General features: G+C 39.8%; 1 protein-coding gene across 2 annotated transcripts in view; it reads right to left on the bottom strand.

Annotated features, from left to right (window-relative positions):
* The window catches only part of GMPS (guanine monophosphate synthase), a 68,604-nt gene that overhangs the window by 19,368 nt on the left and 33,476 nt on the right, over positions 1 to 15,760 (bottom strand). For both annotated transcript variants that reach the window (XM_010595935.3, XM_064275634.1), the window contains 3 exons: positions 12,746 to 12,860; positions 5,771 to 5,868; positions 1,718 to 1,821 (listed from right to left, as the gene is read on the bottom strand). In XM_010595935.3, coding sequence (XP_010594237.1) covers positions 1,718 to 1,821; positions 5,771 to 5,868; positions 12,746 to 12,860 — 317 coding nt within the window. The remainder of the gene's footprint in view (positions 1 to 1,717; positions 1,822 to 5,770; positions 5,869 to 12,745; positions 12,861 to 15,760) is intronic.

Raw genomic sequence — 15,760 nt, 5'->3', positions numbered from 1 at the left:
GGGCACCACTGTGTCACTCCTGATTACTGCAGTAGGTTTCGAGTTGGTCTCCCTGCTTCTGCCCTTGATCCTGTTTCTCACCTCCTCACGACATATGGCCAGGGTGATCCTGAAATTAAATCATGTCTCTCCTTCGTTCAAAATCCTACCTCACTACAAGGAAGCCAAAGTTTTTACAGCGGCCTCAAAGGCCCTGCTTCTTCTGGCCCCCAACAAACTCTACGAACTTGTCTTCTACCACGTTTTCTTCCTTACTCTGTTCCAAGCACCACAGTTTCTTTGCTGTTCCTCAAATATGTTCCCATCCCAGGAAATAATGCACTAGCTATCCTCAGTCTCAGGAGAAAGATGTGGCAGTCTGCTTCCGTAAAGATTACAGCCTTGGAAACCCTATGTGGCAGTTCTACCCTGTCCTACAGGGTCGCTGTGAGTTGGAATCGACTTGGTGGCAGTGGGTTTTTTGACTATCCAGAGGGGTCAGTCACTTATTTCCTTCAGGTCCAATGTCATCTTATAGGAATGCTTTCCCTGCATATCCCATAACAGCCCTAATCATACATACATTCCCCAACACTTAGCCTCTTTCCTCCGGCTTGTTTTTTCAACACAGTTAAACACTCTCTGACGTATGACAATTTCTGTTGTTTGTTTCTCCATTGTCTGTCTCTACCCAACTAGAAGGCGGAACTGGGATTTTTGTCTATTTTGCTCGTTACTACTGTATCCTTGGCACCTTGAACTGTGTTTGGTACATAGCAGGCACTCAAATATTCGCTGAATGAATGAAAATACAAAAACTAATCTTCTACTACTGTTGATGTTTTGTATGACATAAAAACATTTCAGCATGAAAACTACTCTTGATAATTCCTGTCTGAATATGCTCATCTGTTAAGTAACCAAGTACAGGCAGATTATTCCAATTCGGTTTAACGTGGTAATTCTTTTTTTCACTTATTATTAAGGTTTGGCATCTCAAGCACAAACTTTATTGATAACCCTACTTTTTTCTTTTCCTGATTTCTAAGATTAGTGATTTTGTTTACATTTATAGCAAGGAAGCCAGAATCTCAGACTGCCAAAAAATCAATTCTTCTTCCTCAAAAAAGTAGAAAACCAAAATAGTTTAGAACAGGGGTTGGCAAATTTTTTGTAAAGGGCTAAGCAGTAAATGTTTTAGGCTTTGTGGAGCATGTACGATCTCTGTCTTTTTTTAAATAACTTTTTAATAAACGTAAAAACTCCTGGACATACAGATATGAGACACAGGCTGGATGTGACCCACAGGCCACTGTTTGTCAACCCCTGCTTAAGAGAAACATCTGAGTACTTAGTCTGGTGGTCTGCCTGAGTACAAGACGCACACCTACGTGTACCTAGAACAGGCACAAAAAGCAGGCAACTGTGAATACCCCACGGTAGGAAGACAGACAGTGTTCAGACTCAGTAACTTATAAAAGTACAGTGTGTTGTATGTTTGAAAAATTTATTATTAGGATGAACATTTTAAAAAGTATTTCAGAGCAAAACAGTAAGTGGCTTCTGAATAATCCTGATATAAATTCCCTTCATAAATCTACAGTTGACTCTACCACATTTAGGATATCTGTACAGTATAATGAAAATTAAACAGCGCCTCATAGAGAAACATATGCTTAAACTTTTAAGATAATTCTCTTTAAAAACAAGGAACTCACAAAATTTTTAGAATTCTCACCTGCTACAATGTTCCCAGAACGTGCCACAACCTTGAATCCATCAGCTACTTTGTCTACACTATCTCCGTGTGTAAGCAAAACGATCTCTTCCTTCTGAAGGCCCCTACACACAGAAAAATTAAAATGCAACAATGCAACACACAAATATCTTAGAGACATGATTAATGGGGTTCCTTTGCTTTTTTTTTTTTAATCATGTAACAGTACAGCACTGCTAGAATTTAAATTCATTCTGTCCATTATAAAAATAAGAGAAAACTGAATCTCAAAAAACACCATCTGTAAAAACCCAAAATGCAAACAAATAAATACATGAAGTTCATATAGCCACACACACAAAGAAAAACGTCAAGAGACTCTAAAATAGTAATTTCAGCATTATCTCTCTACTGGAACTTAAGAACAAAAGGCATTTCAAAGGTCTTACACTTCACTCAGTAGTCACGTCAGTAATATAGTTATTTTGCAGCTACAATATGAACAGTACAGTTATTTGTATATTGTATTGCTGTGAGCCGAATCAATTTTGACTATTATCAATCCTATAGGACAGAGTAGAACTGCCCCACAAGGTTTCCCAGGCTATAATCTATAGGGATCCTATGAGTTGGAATCGTCTTGATGGCACATGCTTAATCTTTACAGGAATAGATTTCCAGGTCTGTTCTCCCACGGAGTCACTGGTAGGTTCAAAAAGCCAAACTTTGGGTTAGCAGCCCAGTGCTTAACCATTGTGCCAGGGGTCCTTTTGTATATTGTAGGCTAAAACAAATAATACAATCGGGAATCAAGATTTTCAGCTTAAGAGTAAGGTCACACAGAATCAAACAAGACAAAAACCCTATGATCTTTCATTTTATTTTGAAATGATAGTATGCACTAACGATCTTGTTTTCTTTCTATGACAATATCTATTTCCTAACCCTCTCCACTGAAAAGATCTACAAGCAATGACAATACAGTAGCAATGTTGACCTCTGTTGTTGTCAGATGCTGTCGAGTCGGTTCTAACTCACAGCGACCCTATCTACATCAGAACAGAGCACTGCCCGGCCCTGTGCCATCCTCATGATCATTGCTAGGCCTGAGGCCTTTGCTGCGGCCACTGTGTCAGTCTGTCTCACTGACGGTCTTCCTCTCCTTCCAGACCCTCTACCAAGCGTGACGTCCTTCTCCAGGGACCGATCCCTCCTGATAACAAGTCTGAAGTATGTGAGGTGTCGTCTTGCCATCCTTGCTTCTGAGGAGATTCTGGCCGTACTTCTTTCCAGACGGATCTGTTCGGTCTTTTGGCAGTCCATGGGGTATTCAACATTCTCCGCCAACACCACAACTCAAAGGCCTCAACTCTTCTCCGGTCTTCCTTACTCACTGCCCAGCTTTCCCATGCACATGGGGCAACTGGAAACACCACGGCTTGGGCCAGGCACCCTTTAGCCTTCAAAGTGACGTCTTTGCTTTCTAACACCTGAAAGAGGTCTTTTGCAGTGGATTTGCCCGGTGCAATGCATCTTTTGATTTCCTGACTGCTGCTTCCGTGGGTGTTGACTGTGTACACAAGTAAAACAAAATCCTTGACAACTTCACTATTTTCTCTGTTTACCATGATGTTTCTTATTGGTCCATTTGTGAAGATTTCTGTTTCCTTTATGTTGGGTTCAATCCATACTGAAGGCTCTGGTCTTTGATTTTCATCAGTGTTTCAAGTCCTCTTCACTTTCAGCAAGCAAGGTTGTGTCGCCTGAATAACCCAGGTTGTTAACAAGTCTTCCTCCAATCCTGATGCCCTGTTCTTCTTCACACAGTCCAAGGTCTCAGATTATCTGCCCTGCATACAGATTGAATAAATATGGTGAAAGGATACAACCCCAACGCACACCTTTCCTGACTTTAAACCACGCAGTACCCCTTGCTCTATTCGAATGACTGCCTCTTGATATATGTACAGGTTCTGCATGAGCAGAATTAAGTGTTCTGGAATACCCATTCTTCGGAATGTTACCCATAATTTGTCATGATCCACACAGTCCAATGCCTTTGCATAGTCAATAAAACACAGGGAAACATCTTTCCGGTATTCTCTGCTTTCAGCCAGGATCCATCTGATATCAGCAGTGACATATCTGATTCCATGTCCTCTTCTGAATCCGGCTTGAATTTCTGGCAGTTGCCTGTCAATCTACTGCTGCTATCTCTTTTGAATGATCATCAGCAAAATTTTACTTGTATGTGGTATTAATGACACTGTTCAATAAATTCTGCATTCTACTGGATCACCTTTCTTGGGAATGGGCATAAATATGAAAGAGTAGACATCTAGTGTCCAACAAATTAATGGCGTTTGAGAAAGAGGGAAGGGAAGCTATTCTAGGTTAAAAGAGATATAAGTAACATTAAGCAAATGCAATGTGTTCTTTTTCTGGACCCTGATTCAAACAAGTCAGCTGCAAAAATATATTTTTTACATTACAGGAAAATCTGAATGAGGAGTAGGTGTTAAACAATATTAAGAAATCTAAAATTAAATTAAAAACAGATGCTTTAGGCCTCTGGAGTTGTCATTATTGTTTAGGATTAGTGTAGGTTGAGAGTCCCAGAATTTTAGCACTAGAAAGACAGAAAAAATTTAAATCTTAACCAGATTTTTACTTTTGTAAGAGCCCCTTGTAATATTATACACCCTTCTTGGCCATCCGTTGGATTCCTGAAGCGGATTCTCAGGACTAGTACTGGGCATAAGCTGAATATTAGCGGCACCTCTCTGTCATGACATGGAGCAAACACTGGATTTCAAATGTATTCGGGCAGTGAATAGCTGCAGCTGATAATATTATTTCAAGAAACCTTAGCTTTTTTTATTGTTAAAATTCCATTTAAAAGACAGGAATCTTTAAAAACAGTTGTTCTCTTTAATTCTGTCCTTTCGTAGTGTGGAAGAGTCAGCCACAGCCAGTTTTATGTAAAAACTGGGATTATATTTCCATTTCAGATAAAATCATTTCAAGACTTGCATTTTCAAATTTCCGACCTGTCAAATTTGGAGCAAACCACTCACTAAAATTAATTTGGGCACAAGTCAAGAATGCCTTTAAGAATGTCAATATACAACATAAACCTGTAACCAAAAATAATTAGCACAGCTAAGAGAAATGATAATATTAAGTCACTGGCTTTGCTCACCAATTCACAGCCTGAATTTTTACAGGCTCAGTGAAGGTAGGGGAACATGTGGTTTTAAAATAAAAATAAAATTTAGGTTAAAAAATGAAAAAGAGTAACTCTCCAGTAGCCTACCAAAGCCATTAAAAAATTCAAAAAAGAGAAATTAAGTGACTAAACATAAGTTTTCTGGCCTTTCAGACAATGGAATGAACACTTAGCTTTGTTATTTTTGAGCCAAAAAGATAAAGGATTACTGAAAGCTATAGAACAGCTCATTCATCAATTTTTAAAATACATTAAAGCTATAGCATCTTTAACACCAAGAAATAAAACAAATAACACATTCACTGTATTAAAAAGATTATACACCAAAGTACAGTTGTGCCTCACTGCTGAGAAGCTGAGGAGTAGGGGAATACAACCCACACTCAGCAATGAGTCCAGCCAATAGGTGGCTTTCTAGGGGCACAGCAAGCAAGTGGTGGGGGAAGAGGTACGCACAGCAGACACAGGGCAGTTCAAAACATTAGCCATTTGCCTCACCCGGCACACTAACACACAGACCCACACTCCACCAAAGAGCAAAGATGGGAAACTACAAAAGCGGGCATCACAGCAGGGCTCCCAAACGGGGTTCCAAGACTGCACAGGTGCCTTCACGTTATTTCATAAGTGCTGTGCTTATTTTGCTTTTTGTCCTTATTCCTAATTAGCATCACTGTCCTCAGCTGACCTGACATCAATCATCGATCATTATACTGTGGTCACTATTGTGGCCTGGATTTTGCCTAACAATTACGGAACCTCTAATATCAAAGACTAACAGCACCTCCTCCTTTAAATCAGGTAATCCACTGCCATTCTTACTCATCTGTAAAGATCTATCATACCTGAATAACGAACAGGTGTTATCCACACTAATGCTGAAGACTCCGTCTTCTCGAACACTTTTTTTGTGCACTGTACCTCCAAATACTTTATTCATCATCTGTTCGAGGAGAAAATAAACTGATGTTAACAGAACACTGACTAGAAAAACACCCAGTCATTTTGTAAGGCAGACTGAACAACTTATATTACTTGTTCTCAAAATACCTGTTACATTTGTGCCCAAAAACCAAAGGAAGTTTGATAAACATAGATAACCTGGCATTATTACCTACAATCATACAGTTATTAGGAGGCATGGTTATAAAACAAAACTGGATTAGAAATCTGACCTGAGATTAATTTCTGTTAACTAACCATGTACAGATTTTCCATTTAGTGTACTTCAATCATCTGTTAAAAATAGACATTTCTTTAATACTTACATCTGAGTTAAATTTATAAGCATTTTAAAAGATACTCTGAACGGTTAAAACCTTAGAAAAAGCTAGAGTGCACAGCAAGAAGAGCTATTATACCAGGACTGAAAAACCAAACCAAACCCATTGCCGTTGAGTCAGCTCCAATTCATAGTGAACAGTAGGACAGAGCAGACCTGCCCCACAGGATTTCCAAGAAGTGGCTGGTAAATTCGAACTGCCAACCTTCTGGTTAGCAGTCGAGCTCTTAACTGCTGCGCCACCAGGGCTCCAATACCAGGATGAGACAGGTATAAATTACTCCAAACTATTTAATCTTTGGTTACAAAGAACATTTTGAAAGCCTGCAGGAGGCTGTGCTATAGAATCAGGATAGGCAAGAAAACCTTGACTCACTTGTTCCAATCCCAGACTCCGACAGGCTGTTATATTTTTGGTCTCTTCATTTTGCCCCTCCTTGTGTCAATCAACTTTCTTTTCTTATTCATCATTTACTAATGCCCCCCCCCCCCCCCCAATGCACAGGAGACTTCTCCAATATAACATCTGCCCTGATGCAATCACTTCAGCTCGGCTTGGTACGTATGTTCCCCAACATGTGTCGTGAGGCATCTGCTGTGACGACGCCTGGTGCAGGCTGACCCAGCACCCAGCAGAGAGCTGGTAAATGTTCGGCCCTACAATTAACAGTGCGGGATTCTTCAGCACCAGCAACAAATACTGCCCTCTGTATTTTCCTCTTAGACGTTTCACGACAAACTTCACCACAATCAAGGTGGGATAAGCGCAGCAAAGAAACTTGATAACCTTTGTTTAACACAGTACTTCCCAAGCTGGAAACTTAGACAAAACACTTTCACATCTATTCCCACAGTTCAGGAAATACTGCTGCTGGGTAATCATCCCCTTGCCTCTCGTCTTGCCCATCTTCCAGTCTACGTAGACTCTACACATCTACCAATGTAAGGCAGTAAAATACAAAATGATTGTGTTTGTCCATGGTTACATTCTTTAATGGCTAGGTTCTCGTATCCACAACAGGGGTTGGCAGACGTTTTCTGTGACAGGCCAGAGAATCAATATTTTCGCCTTGGCAGGCTTTACTGTCTCTGTAGCCACCATCTGACTCTGCATGTAGCACAAAAACAGCCACAGACAGTACTTAAAAAAGTGGGCATGGCTCTGTTCCAATAAAACTTTATTTATGGACACAGAACTCTGAATTTCATATAATTTTCAAGTATCATATTCTTGTTTTTGTTCTTTTCCAACCACTTGCAAATATTAAAGCCAGGCCCAGTCGGCAGGTCCTATAAACCCAAGCAGCAGGCTGGATCCAGCCTCCCAGCTGCACTTTGCTAACTTCTGGTCTACAGGATGGAGTCCAAGTCCTTTATATTGAACACAATACTTGTCACTACATGGTCCTGTCTAATTTTTAGTTTCATCGCTCACCTTCCCTCTCATTCTCTCCTCTGGCAATTCTAAACTAGTTTGACTACAAAAATAGAACGTCTTCTCTCTCCCATGCCTTCAGGTCTCTTCACAATCCCAAGGACCTAGCAAAGTATATGGCTTAACAGCAGTCATTTAAGTGTGTCGAATGAAAAATGAATGCCTCTGTATCTTCAAGGAACCTGGTCTACCTCAGCCTCCCCCAGTTTACAGCCCTTAATCAGAAGACAGCTGAAGGATCAAAATAACCTAACTTGTTGGTACGCTATACAAATGAAGAGTCCAAAAAGTCTAAATGAAGGCCTCCACAGATCTAAGGAGCTTGCTGTAGAATTAAAATCATCTCACCTGCTCAGACGGCTTTTGTGCTTATTTTTTGATTCCTGACTATGTTACTTCAGGTTGAAGGTGCAAGGAGCTGAGCCTCCAGCTAAGTGTGTTTGAGGAGAGGATAACTTTACGTATAATAAAACCATGTACTTTCTTACTAAATTTTTATTTTACTATTCCATTTTGACTTAATAATTTCCAGATGGATTCCCGATAATCTCAAGTGCCTCAAAGAAATCCTGATAGTACTGCGTGTCTACCACCCTAATCAAATCAGCTCCTCTTTTATTTGTCTTATGTGCCAAGGTTTTACAAAATAAGGTTAGACTCAGGAGTGCCAAAAGGGAGGAAATTCTGCTAATAAACATAATTCGGCAAAACCTAGTATGGGTGTATAAGGAAGCCAAGTGAAACCATGCAGAATGAAAAGACAAGTAGCAATCTAAAAGGTATCTCGAATATACATAATGGGCAAAAGTTTAGTATTCAGCATACATAAAGAGCTACCACAACACACACACACACACAAAGACAATTCAAGAGAGAAATGGTAAAAGTCATAAACTGGCTTTTACAGTAAAGCAGTTACAAATGGTAAATAAGCATAGGAATCTATACAGAGGAAAAAAAATTTAACACCTCCTCAGATAGATAAACACACACAAAAATCTGACCATGGGTTGACAGGGATACAGAGTGAAGACATTTTTATACACTGATGTGGGAATGTAAATCGGGGGGAAAACGATCATTGCTTAATAAAGTTGAAGGTATGCATAATGACCCCCGCTCTCCATTCCTGGCTACCCTACGGAGAACTTCCTGCGTGTAACACCAGGAGACAGATACGAAATGTTCATGGTAGTACCATCTGTAATAGTAAAAAGCTAGAAGATAAGCAACGCCAACAGTGGAATGGACAATTAATCTCAATTTTTTTTATATGCAAATAAGAGCCCTGGTGGTGCAGTGGTTAAGAGCTCAGCTGCTAACCAAAAGCTCGGTAGTTCAAATCCACCAGCTGCTCCTTGGAAACGCTATGGGGCAGTTCTACTCTGTCCTATGGGGCGGCTATCAATTGACTCAACGGCAATGAGTTTGGTTTTCTTTTCTTTTTTTTTTTTGGTATATTCAAACAACATATTTAATAGTAAAAATGAAAAGCTTACAATTAAATCAATCACTGTGAATGAACCTCAAAAACAATGCTGAATAAAAATAACACATACGGTATGATTTCATTTACATACAGGCCAACAGTCAAAACTAAATAATGTATTATTTAGGGATATAAACATAAAATAACCAAATTCGGTAAAGTGTTTACCTCTGGTGGGGACAAGGGGAGTAAGAATGAAGAAAGGTATAAGGAAATTCCAAAGTTCTGCTAACACTCTATTTCTTATGCCGGGTGGATGGAAGGAGTAAATGGGTTAACAGAGGTGAAAGAGGCAGCTGAGCAGGACAGACTTACTTTTCAGCAAAGAATCACCAGGAAGCAATCAGAAAGGCTGACAGGAGAGTTCACTTACTGGGAGGAGGCAGTACGTGAGACATTGAAGTTTATTAAAATACCAGAATGTCATGGGGGGCAGGAACATGCCCTAGAGTGAGACCTTTTGTGCTAAAAAAAAACCAACTGTTAGTCACTAAGAAGTGGCAGTCCTTTACAAACGGCATATTAACTAGATGGCACCATGAACATCAACATTTTATGGAAAGATGACAATTTCTGCCCAAAGGACCAACATCAGCTATTGTCCTGCTACGAACGTTCAGGTGAAAGGCAAAATATTTTATGCATTTAACACGCATTTTGCAATCATAAGATACCCTAACAACTTAGAGAAAAATATGGCTTTACAATTATATGGGGTGGGACTGACAATGGGGAAACACGGAGCCACCATCATTTTAATTGAGTCTTTTTCAGACTAATGTCACCATAAATGTATCCTAAAAAGATATCTTGCGAGACTCTTCCCTAAAGTATGTTGTAATGCCTCTCAATATAATAAAAAAAAACACTTAACTGAATTATGAGTTTGCTATATAATCAACACTGACTACTCTTGGCAAGGAAAATCAGTAAATTATATAAACATACCACATCCCAGAGCCAAGGTATACTTAAAAAAAAAAGTCAGCGAACTTCCAACATTCAACTCAATCAGGATGCAATCTCTTTGAATATATTTATCTTGGGATACTAAGTGAAAAAATCTAAAAATAAGTGTTCACATGAAGTTATTACCCAAGTCAAATTCATAACCACTATTTAAACTTTTCACAGAATATTAAAAAAGGGGGGAATCCTTTACTGTAAAACACTTACCACCTAAAGAAAGTATTCATAGTTGTAGATTTTGTACTTTATATAATTTTAGAATCAATATTTCCTCTAAATCAAAGTAGAAAATCATAACAAACAATCAGCAAGAAGCCAAATCTGATGCTGCTATCAGGCCAATGGTTTATACAATAACTCTGCTTCTAGTTACCAAGAATTGGATAATAAAACTTTCGTGTTCTTCTGTGAACACTGGTCTATATTTCCCTCCTCCACAGAAAGCTGCGGAGCCAGGGAGAAGAGGAGACTATACTGATCTGTCGTCACTTCCTACTTTTCAAAAAGCTTCCCTTTGTGGAACATTCACATTAAAGCATAAGTTTCAACCAAATCGTTTAAGATTGAAAAATAAAATAGCATCGTCCTGCTTTGGCCACTTAATAGAATTTCAAATTGTCCTCATTCCAAGGACTTAAAACAACTCAATTACTGGGAGAAGAGAATACAACATCTTTATTATTAAGCCATACATTCATGAAATTGAAAATTAACAGGTAATTCTCAGTAATTAGGAAAAAAAAAAAAAAAGGATCAGAATATTATGAGGAAATTTAAAACTTTATATTTTAATTAACATTAATTCCATTTTGGTCAATTAGATCAACCCACTTCTTATCTGACCCTGACCCCCACCTTGTGCAAAAGGAAAAAGGGGTCAAGACAATTCTCAAAATGAACAAGTATATCTGTGGTCATATATATTTATCTGGCTATTCTTATCACGGCAGAAATCCCCAAGTTAAAAAAATTAAGCGTCTAGTTTCTGGTACTAACCAGAATACCGCAACATTTCAATTAACTATAATTCAGGGAATACTTTCCCAGCTACTCAATTTTCAGACACTCTTATGAAATAAATTATTAAAAATTATGTCTTAACTAGATAGTAACCATTAGTAATGCTTCTTAAACACCTGTATATTCCTACCTCCTTCGTAAATAGCCTTTATTGAATAAAATCATTCTTTGGTGAGAATCTAGAATGCAACTGGCAAAGTACTGTCTATCACTTTATTCAAGAGCCCTTGAGGCGCAGTGGTTAAAAGCTCAGGCTGCTAGCCAAAAGGTCAGCAGTTCGAATCCACCAGCTGCTCCTTGGAAACTCTAGGAGGCAGTTTTACTCTACCCTATAGGGGTGCTATCAGTTGGAATCAGCTCGACGACAATGGGTTTTTTCCCCCCCTTAATTCAAGAACTACGTTCTACTTATCTGATAAACCTATCCTATGAAAAAATTAAGTAAGCAGAAAAGGTAACAGAGCAGCAGAAGCAGATTTCTAAAGATATAACTCACAGAAGAGAACCTTACCTCAAGACCTTATTAGTCCTTATTTACTTTTGTTTTTGATACAACTCGAAGGTACACATCCGTGTTAACTAACATCACAGTGGAAGCACCTGACAGACGAAGGCACAGCACCGGCAATGAATGGCACACATCGACACCGGGTGCCTCCTGCTGAGTGAGGTGCTGTAAGCTCAGCATTGCTTCTGTGGCACGCCTGCCAAAAACACACGGTCTGAACCTAACCGTGAGGAAAACAGCAGGCAAACCAACACTGAGGATCGTCTACCAATGGATTGGCCTGTACATTTCCACTAACAACGGTCAAGGTCATGAAAGACTGAGGGAGTGCTGCAGACTGAAGGAGTCTAAGAAACATGACAACTAAACGCAACCCAAGGTCCTGGATCAGCTCCTGGACCTATAAAGGACATTTAATAAGACAACAGTAAAATCGCACTGGAGTCTGCGGATTAGATGCTAACACTGAATCGATGCTAACTTTCTGATTTTGCTGGCTGTATTGTAGTTTTGTAGGAGTGTCCCAGGCTTAAGAAAGAAGACAAGTAACGAGGCATCGTATCTGCCACTGACTCACAAATGGTTTAAAAATATTAACAACTGGGGAACTGGGGAATGGTATACAGGAGGTCTGGGTACTACTTCTGCAACTCTTAATTTTAATATCCAAGATTTTTTTTTTAATGGAGAGTGTTTTGTGGTGTGTAGTAGTGTAGTTACTTTTCTGAGAATAGACTCCCAATCAGATAAGTTCTGCTATACTAGGGTAAAGAAACAAACAAACAAAAAACAAACCTACTGCCGTGGAGTAAATTCTAAGAGTGACTCTACGGGTCAGAGTACAACAGCCCAGTAGGGTTTTACCAAGCTGGAATCTTCACAGAAGCGGAATGCCACATCTTTCTCTCGTGGAGTGGCTGGTGGATTTGAATGCTGACTTTTCACTGCACCAGGAGGGCTCCTTTATACTAATGCAGTAATTTATAATCAGCCATAATATACACAAACGATCTCATCAATCAGCTATCCTACACATCTTGAAGACAGAACATACCAATTGTGTATGAGTCACAAGCAGAAAAACTAAGTCTGCCCTCAAGCAAATTCCTGGAAGTACCTGCATGCCATAGCAAATCCCGAGAACAGGTTTGCCAATGGTGAATATTGCCGGGTCAAACCAGGGAGCGTCTTCTGCATACACGGAATTCGGTCCTCCAGAGATGATAATAGCACTGTGGATTTAAGGAAGAGGGTCAGGGAAGAATCTCATCCCTATTTTACACAGTCTACGCCTCCCCCGCCTCCTTGCACCTGACCCACCCTCTCCCGTCAAGTCGATTCTGACTCATGGCGACCCTACAGGACAGAATAGCACTGCCCACAGGGTTTCCAAGGCCGTGAATCTTTACAGAAGCAGACTGCCACATTTTTCTCCCACGGAGCAGCTGGTGGGTTTGAACCACCGACCTTTCGGTTGGCAGCCGAGCACTTTAACCAGTGCACCACCAGGGACCCTCTGAACCACTGAGGGAGACTCAAATACAGATTCAGTGATTTTGTTAATATTTTCAATACGGTGGAATAGACCCAGATTCTATCACAGCTTACTAATCTCCTCCTACGCAGAATAATTATTTTTACTCTACGTTATTGCAATGTTTGGGAGTCTATCTATTCAACATTCACTTGTTAATAAGCATCGACTTCCAAATATATAAATACCAATGTTCATATCTGTGAAGGTTAGCATGAATTTGTTTCCGCTGTTCTCCTCATCAACAGAGAAGTGGGAATTCTGAACGGAGATAGAGAAAATGTAAACATTCTGGGAGCCTAGCACTCTTAGTTAGAACTCAGGCCAGGACCATAACTCAGCTACATTACACTTTACAGAGCATTCTATCGGTCCAACTACTATTACAAAAGAAGATACAAACGTGAGGCCTATGTGCCTCACCTGGCCACTGGATATGTCTTATTTGGCCCTTAGCATTTACTCAAAAAATTCCCAAATATTTTAATATCAGGACTTTTGGATAAAAATTCAGATTTCTCCACTGGACACCCTTTTAACTCAGAACTGAGATGACTCCTGAGGTTCACCCTGCAGCCAAAGACTAGACAGGCCCATAAAACAAAACAAGACTAAAGTGGTACACCAGCCTAGGGGCAAAGACAAGAAGGCAGGAGGGGATGGGAAAGCTGTTAACAGGTAACCCAAAGTCAAGAAGGGGAGAGAGTTGACACGTTGTGGGGTTGGCAACCAATGTCAAAAAACAGTATGTGTATTAATTGTTTAACGAGAAACTAATTTGCTCTGTAAACCTTCATCTAAAGAACAATTAAAAAAAAAAAAGGCAGATTTCTGGGTTTTCTTTAAGAAAAAAGGAGGAGAAAAACCTAGCAACACTGGACCTTCACCTCTACATGGCTACCAACAGCTGGAACTGACAAGAAGACAGCTGGTACCTTTAGACCACACATGCCCGCTCACACAATGGAGGACACTTACAGCCTTCAGTCAAGGTAGCCTCAGATTCAACCTAAGTTTGAGTTTGCAGAACTCCTGACGTACACTGTATTTCAAGATCTAACCAGATCTGCTTACTAATAAACTTGGATTACAATCCACTTTTTAGTTAATGGTTGCCTACCATGTAAAACATACAAAATATACATCCAGAGGCGTACTATAACTGAACGTAATATAAATAATATAAATACACATCCAGAGGCATAATATAACTAAATACAACTAAAAACAAATTCATGAAAATTACTCAGCAAGCTAGGGCATTCTTTAAGTTTAGCAAGTTTAAAAGCCCCATCCTTTGACGTTTATACGGGTAACAGGAGATATGGTATACACTAAAAACCAAACCCACTGCCGTGGAGTTGATAGCGACTCATCCTGACCCTATAGGACAGAACTGCCCCATAGGGTTTCCAAGGCCATAATCTTTACGGAAGTGGACTGCCGCATCTTTCTCCTGCAGAGCAGCTGGTGGGCTCAAACTGCCCACCTTTCATTTAGCAGCTGAGTGCTTTAACCACTGGCCACCAGGGCTCTCCATCTCCTACAAAAGAGAGACCGAAGACAACCTACTCAGATGGTAAATGTGTATCTTTAAGATAACAACTGTAAAGGGGTGTGGGGGTAGATCTAAGGGTAGATCTGTAAGTTAGCTCCTTAAAAATGTAGAAGCTAAAATTCTATAAAATATAGTTAATAATCAAAATCTCTAGAAATTCTGTATATTTAGTTTTGTGAAGGATAACCACTGTGGGGCTGTCCAGCATCCCTCATTAATCTGCTGAACAACCCAAGGCTGTAAGACTCTTAGTGCTATTTAAAAAAATGTGATTAGCTTAGGCAAGCCTAAAACTCAAGCAGTACTTAAACCAATTAGGAAACTTCTTGTCTCAACGCATCTTGAGAAGAGCTAATCACGCTTTATAGTCTTCTATCGTACTTCCACCCTGCTATTTTGAAACTAACTTGGAATTATGAGGCCCAATAAGTCATTCCTGACAGCAATTTTGTCAAAAAAGGCAGTTCGAGGCTCTAAAAGCAGGTGGGTTAAGAGTTCTCCAGTGTCACAACATGAATAATTATTCTAGAAAAAGGGTGATCAGAGAGACAGGTCAGCAGAAAGGATTACAGTAATGAAAGCAGAGTGCTATAGTTCCCATACCATTCTAGAGAAAAGAAGCTATAGGGACAAGCAGGGCCTAGGGACTGCAGATAATCAGGTACAAGCAAAGTGACCAGAGAAAAAAACTGAACTTCCACTGCCAAGTCTTCAGCTACCTGTTCCGAAACATTTGGTGTGGGTTAATCTTCCGGGGATTTTTTTTTGTTTATCTGGCTTTTGTTTATTTGCTTTTGGGGGGAGGGTGGCAGAGCCTGGGTTTGACAGAGACCAAAAGGGTTCCCATTCAAAGACTTCGCACGGTTCTTTCATCCTTCTCAGGCTGCTGTTTATCAGTAATCAAGACTGCTGAATCGGACAAACCCCAGGGCCCCCTCTTACTCTAAAATGCTACAGCTTGAAGGAGACAATTCTTTTTATCTGAACCTTAGGACTAAAACAAAATTAAATTTGAACCCACCTTTCCAAATTTCCCATTA

The sequence above is a fragment of the Loxodonta africana genome, chromosome 23, assembly GCF_030014295.1.
Source record: "Loxodonta africana isolate mLoxAfr1 chromosome 23, mLoxAfr1.hap2, whole genome shotgun sequence".
In the NCBI taxonomy this organism is placed as follows: domain Eukaryota; kingdom Metazoa; phylum Chordata; class Mammalia; order Proboscidea; family Elephantidae; genus Loxodonta; species Loxodonta africana.
The sequence above is the reverse complement of the archived record's forward strand: the minus strand, read 5'-3'. Positions and strand labels throughout refer to the sequence as shown.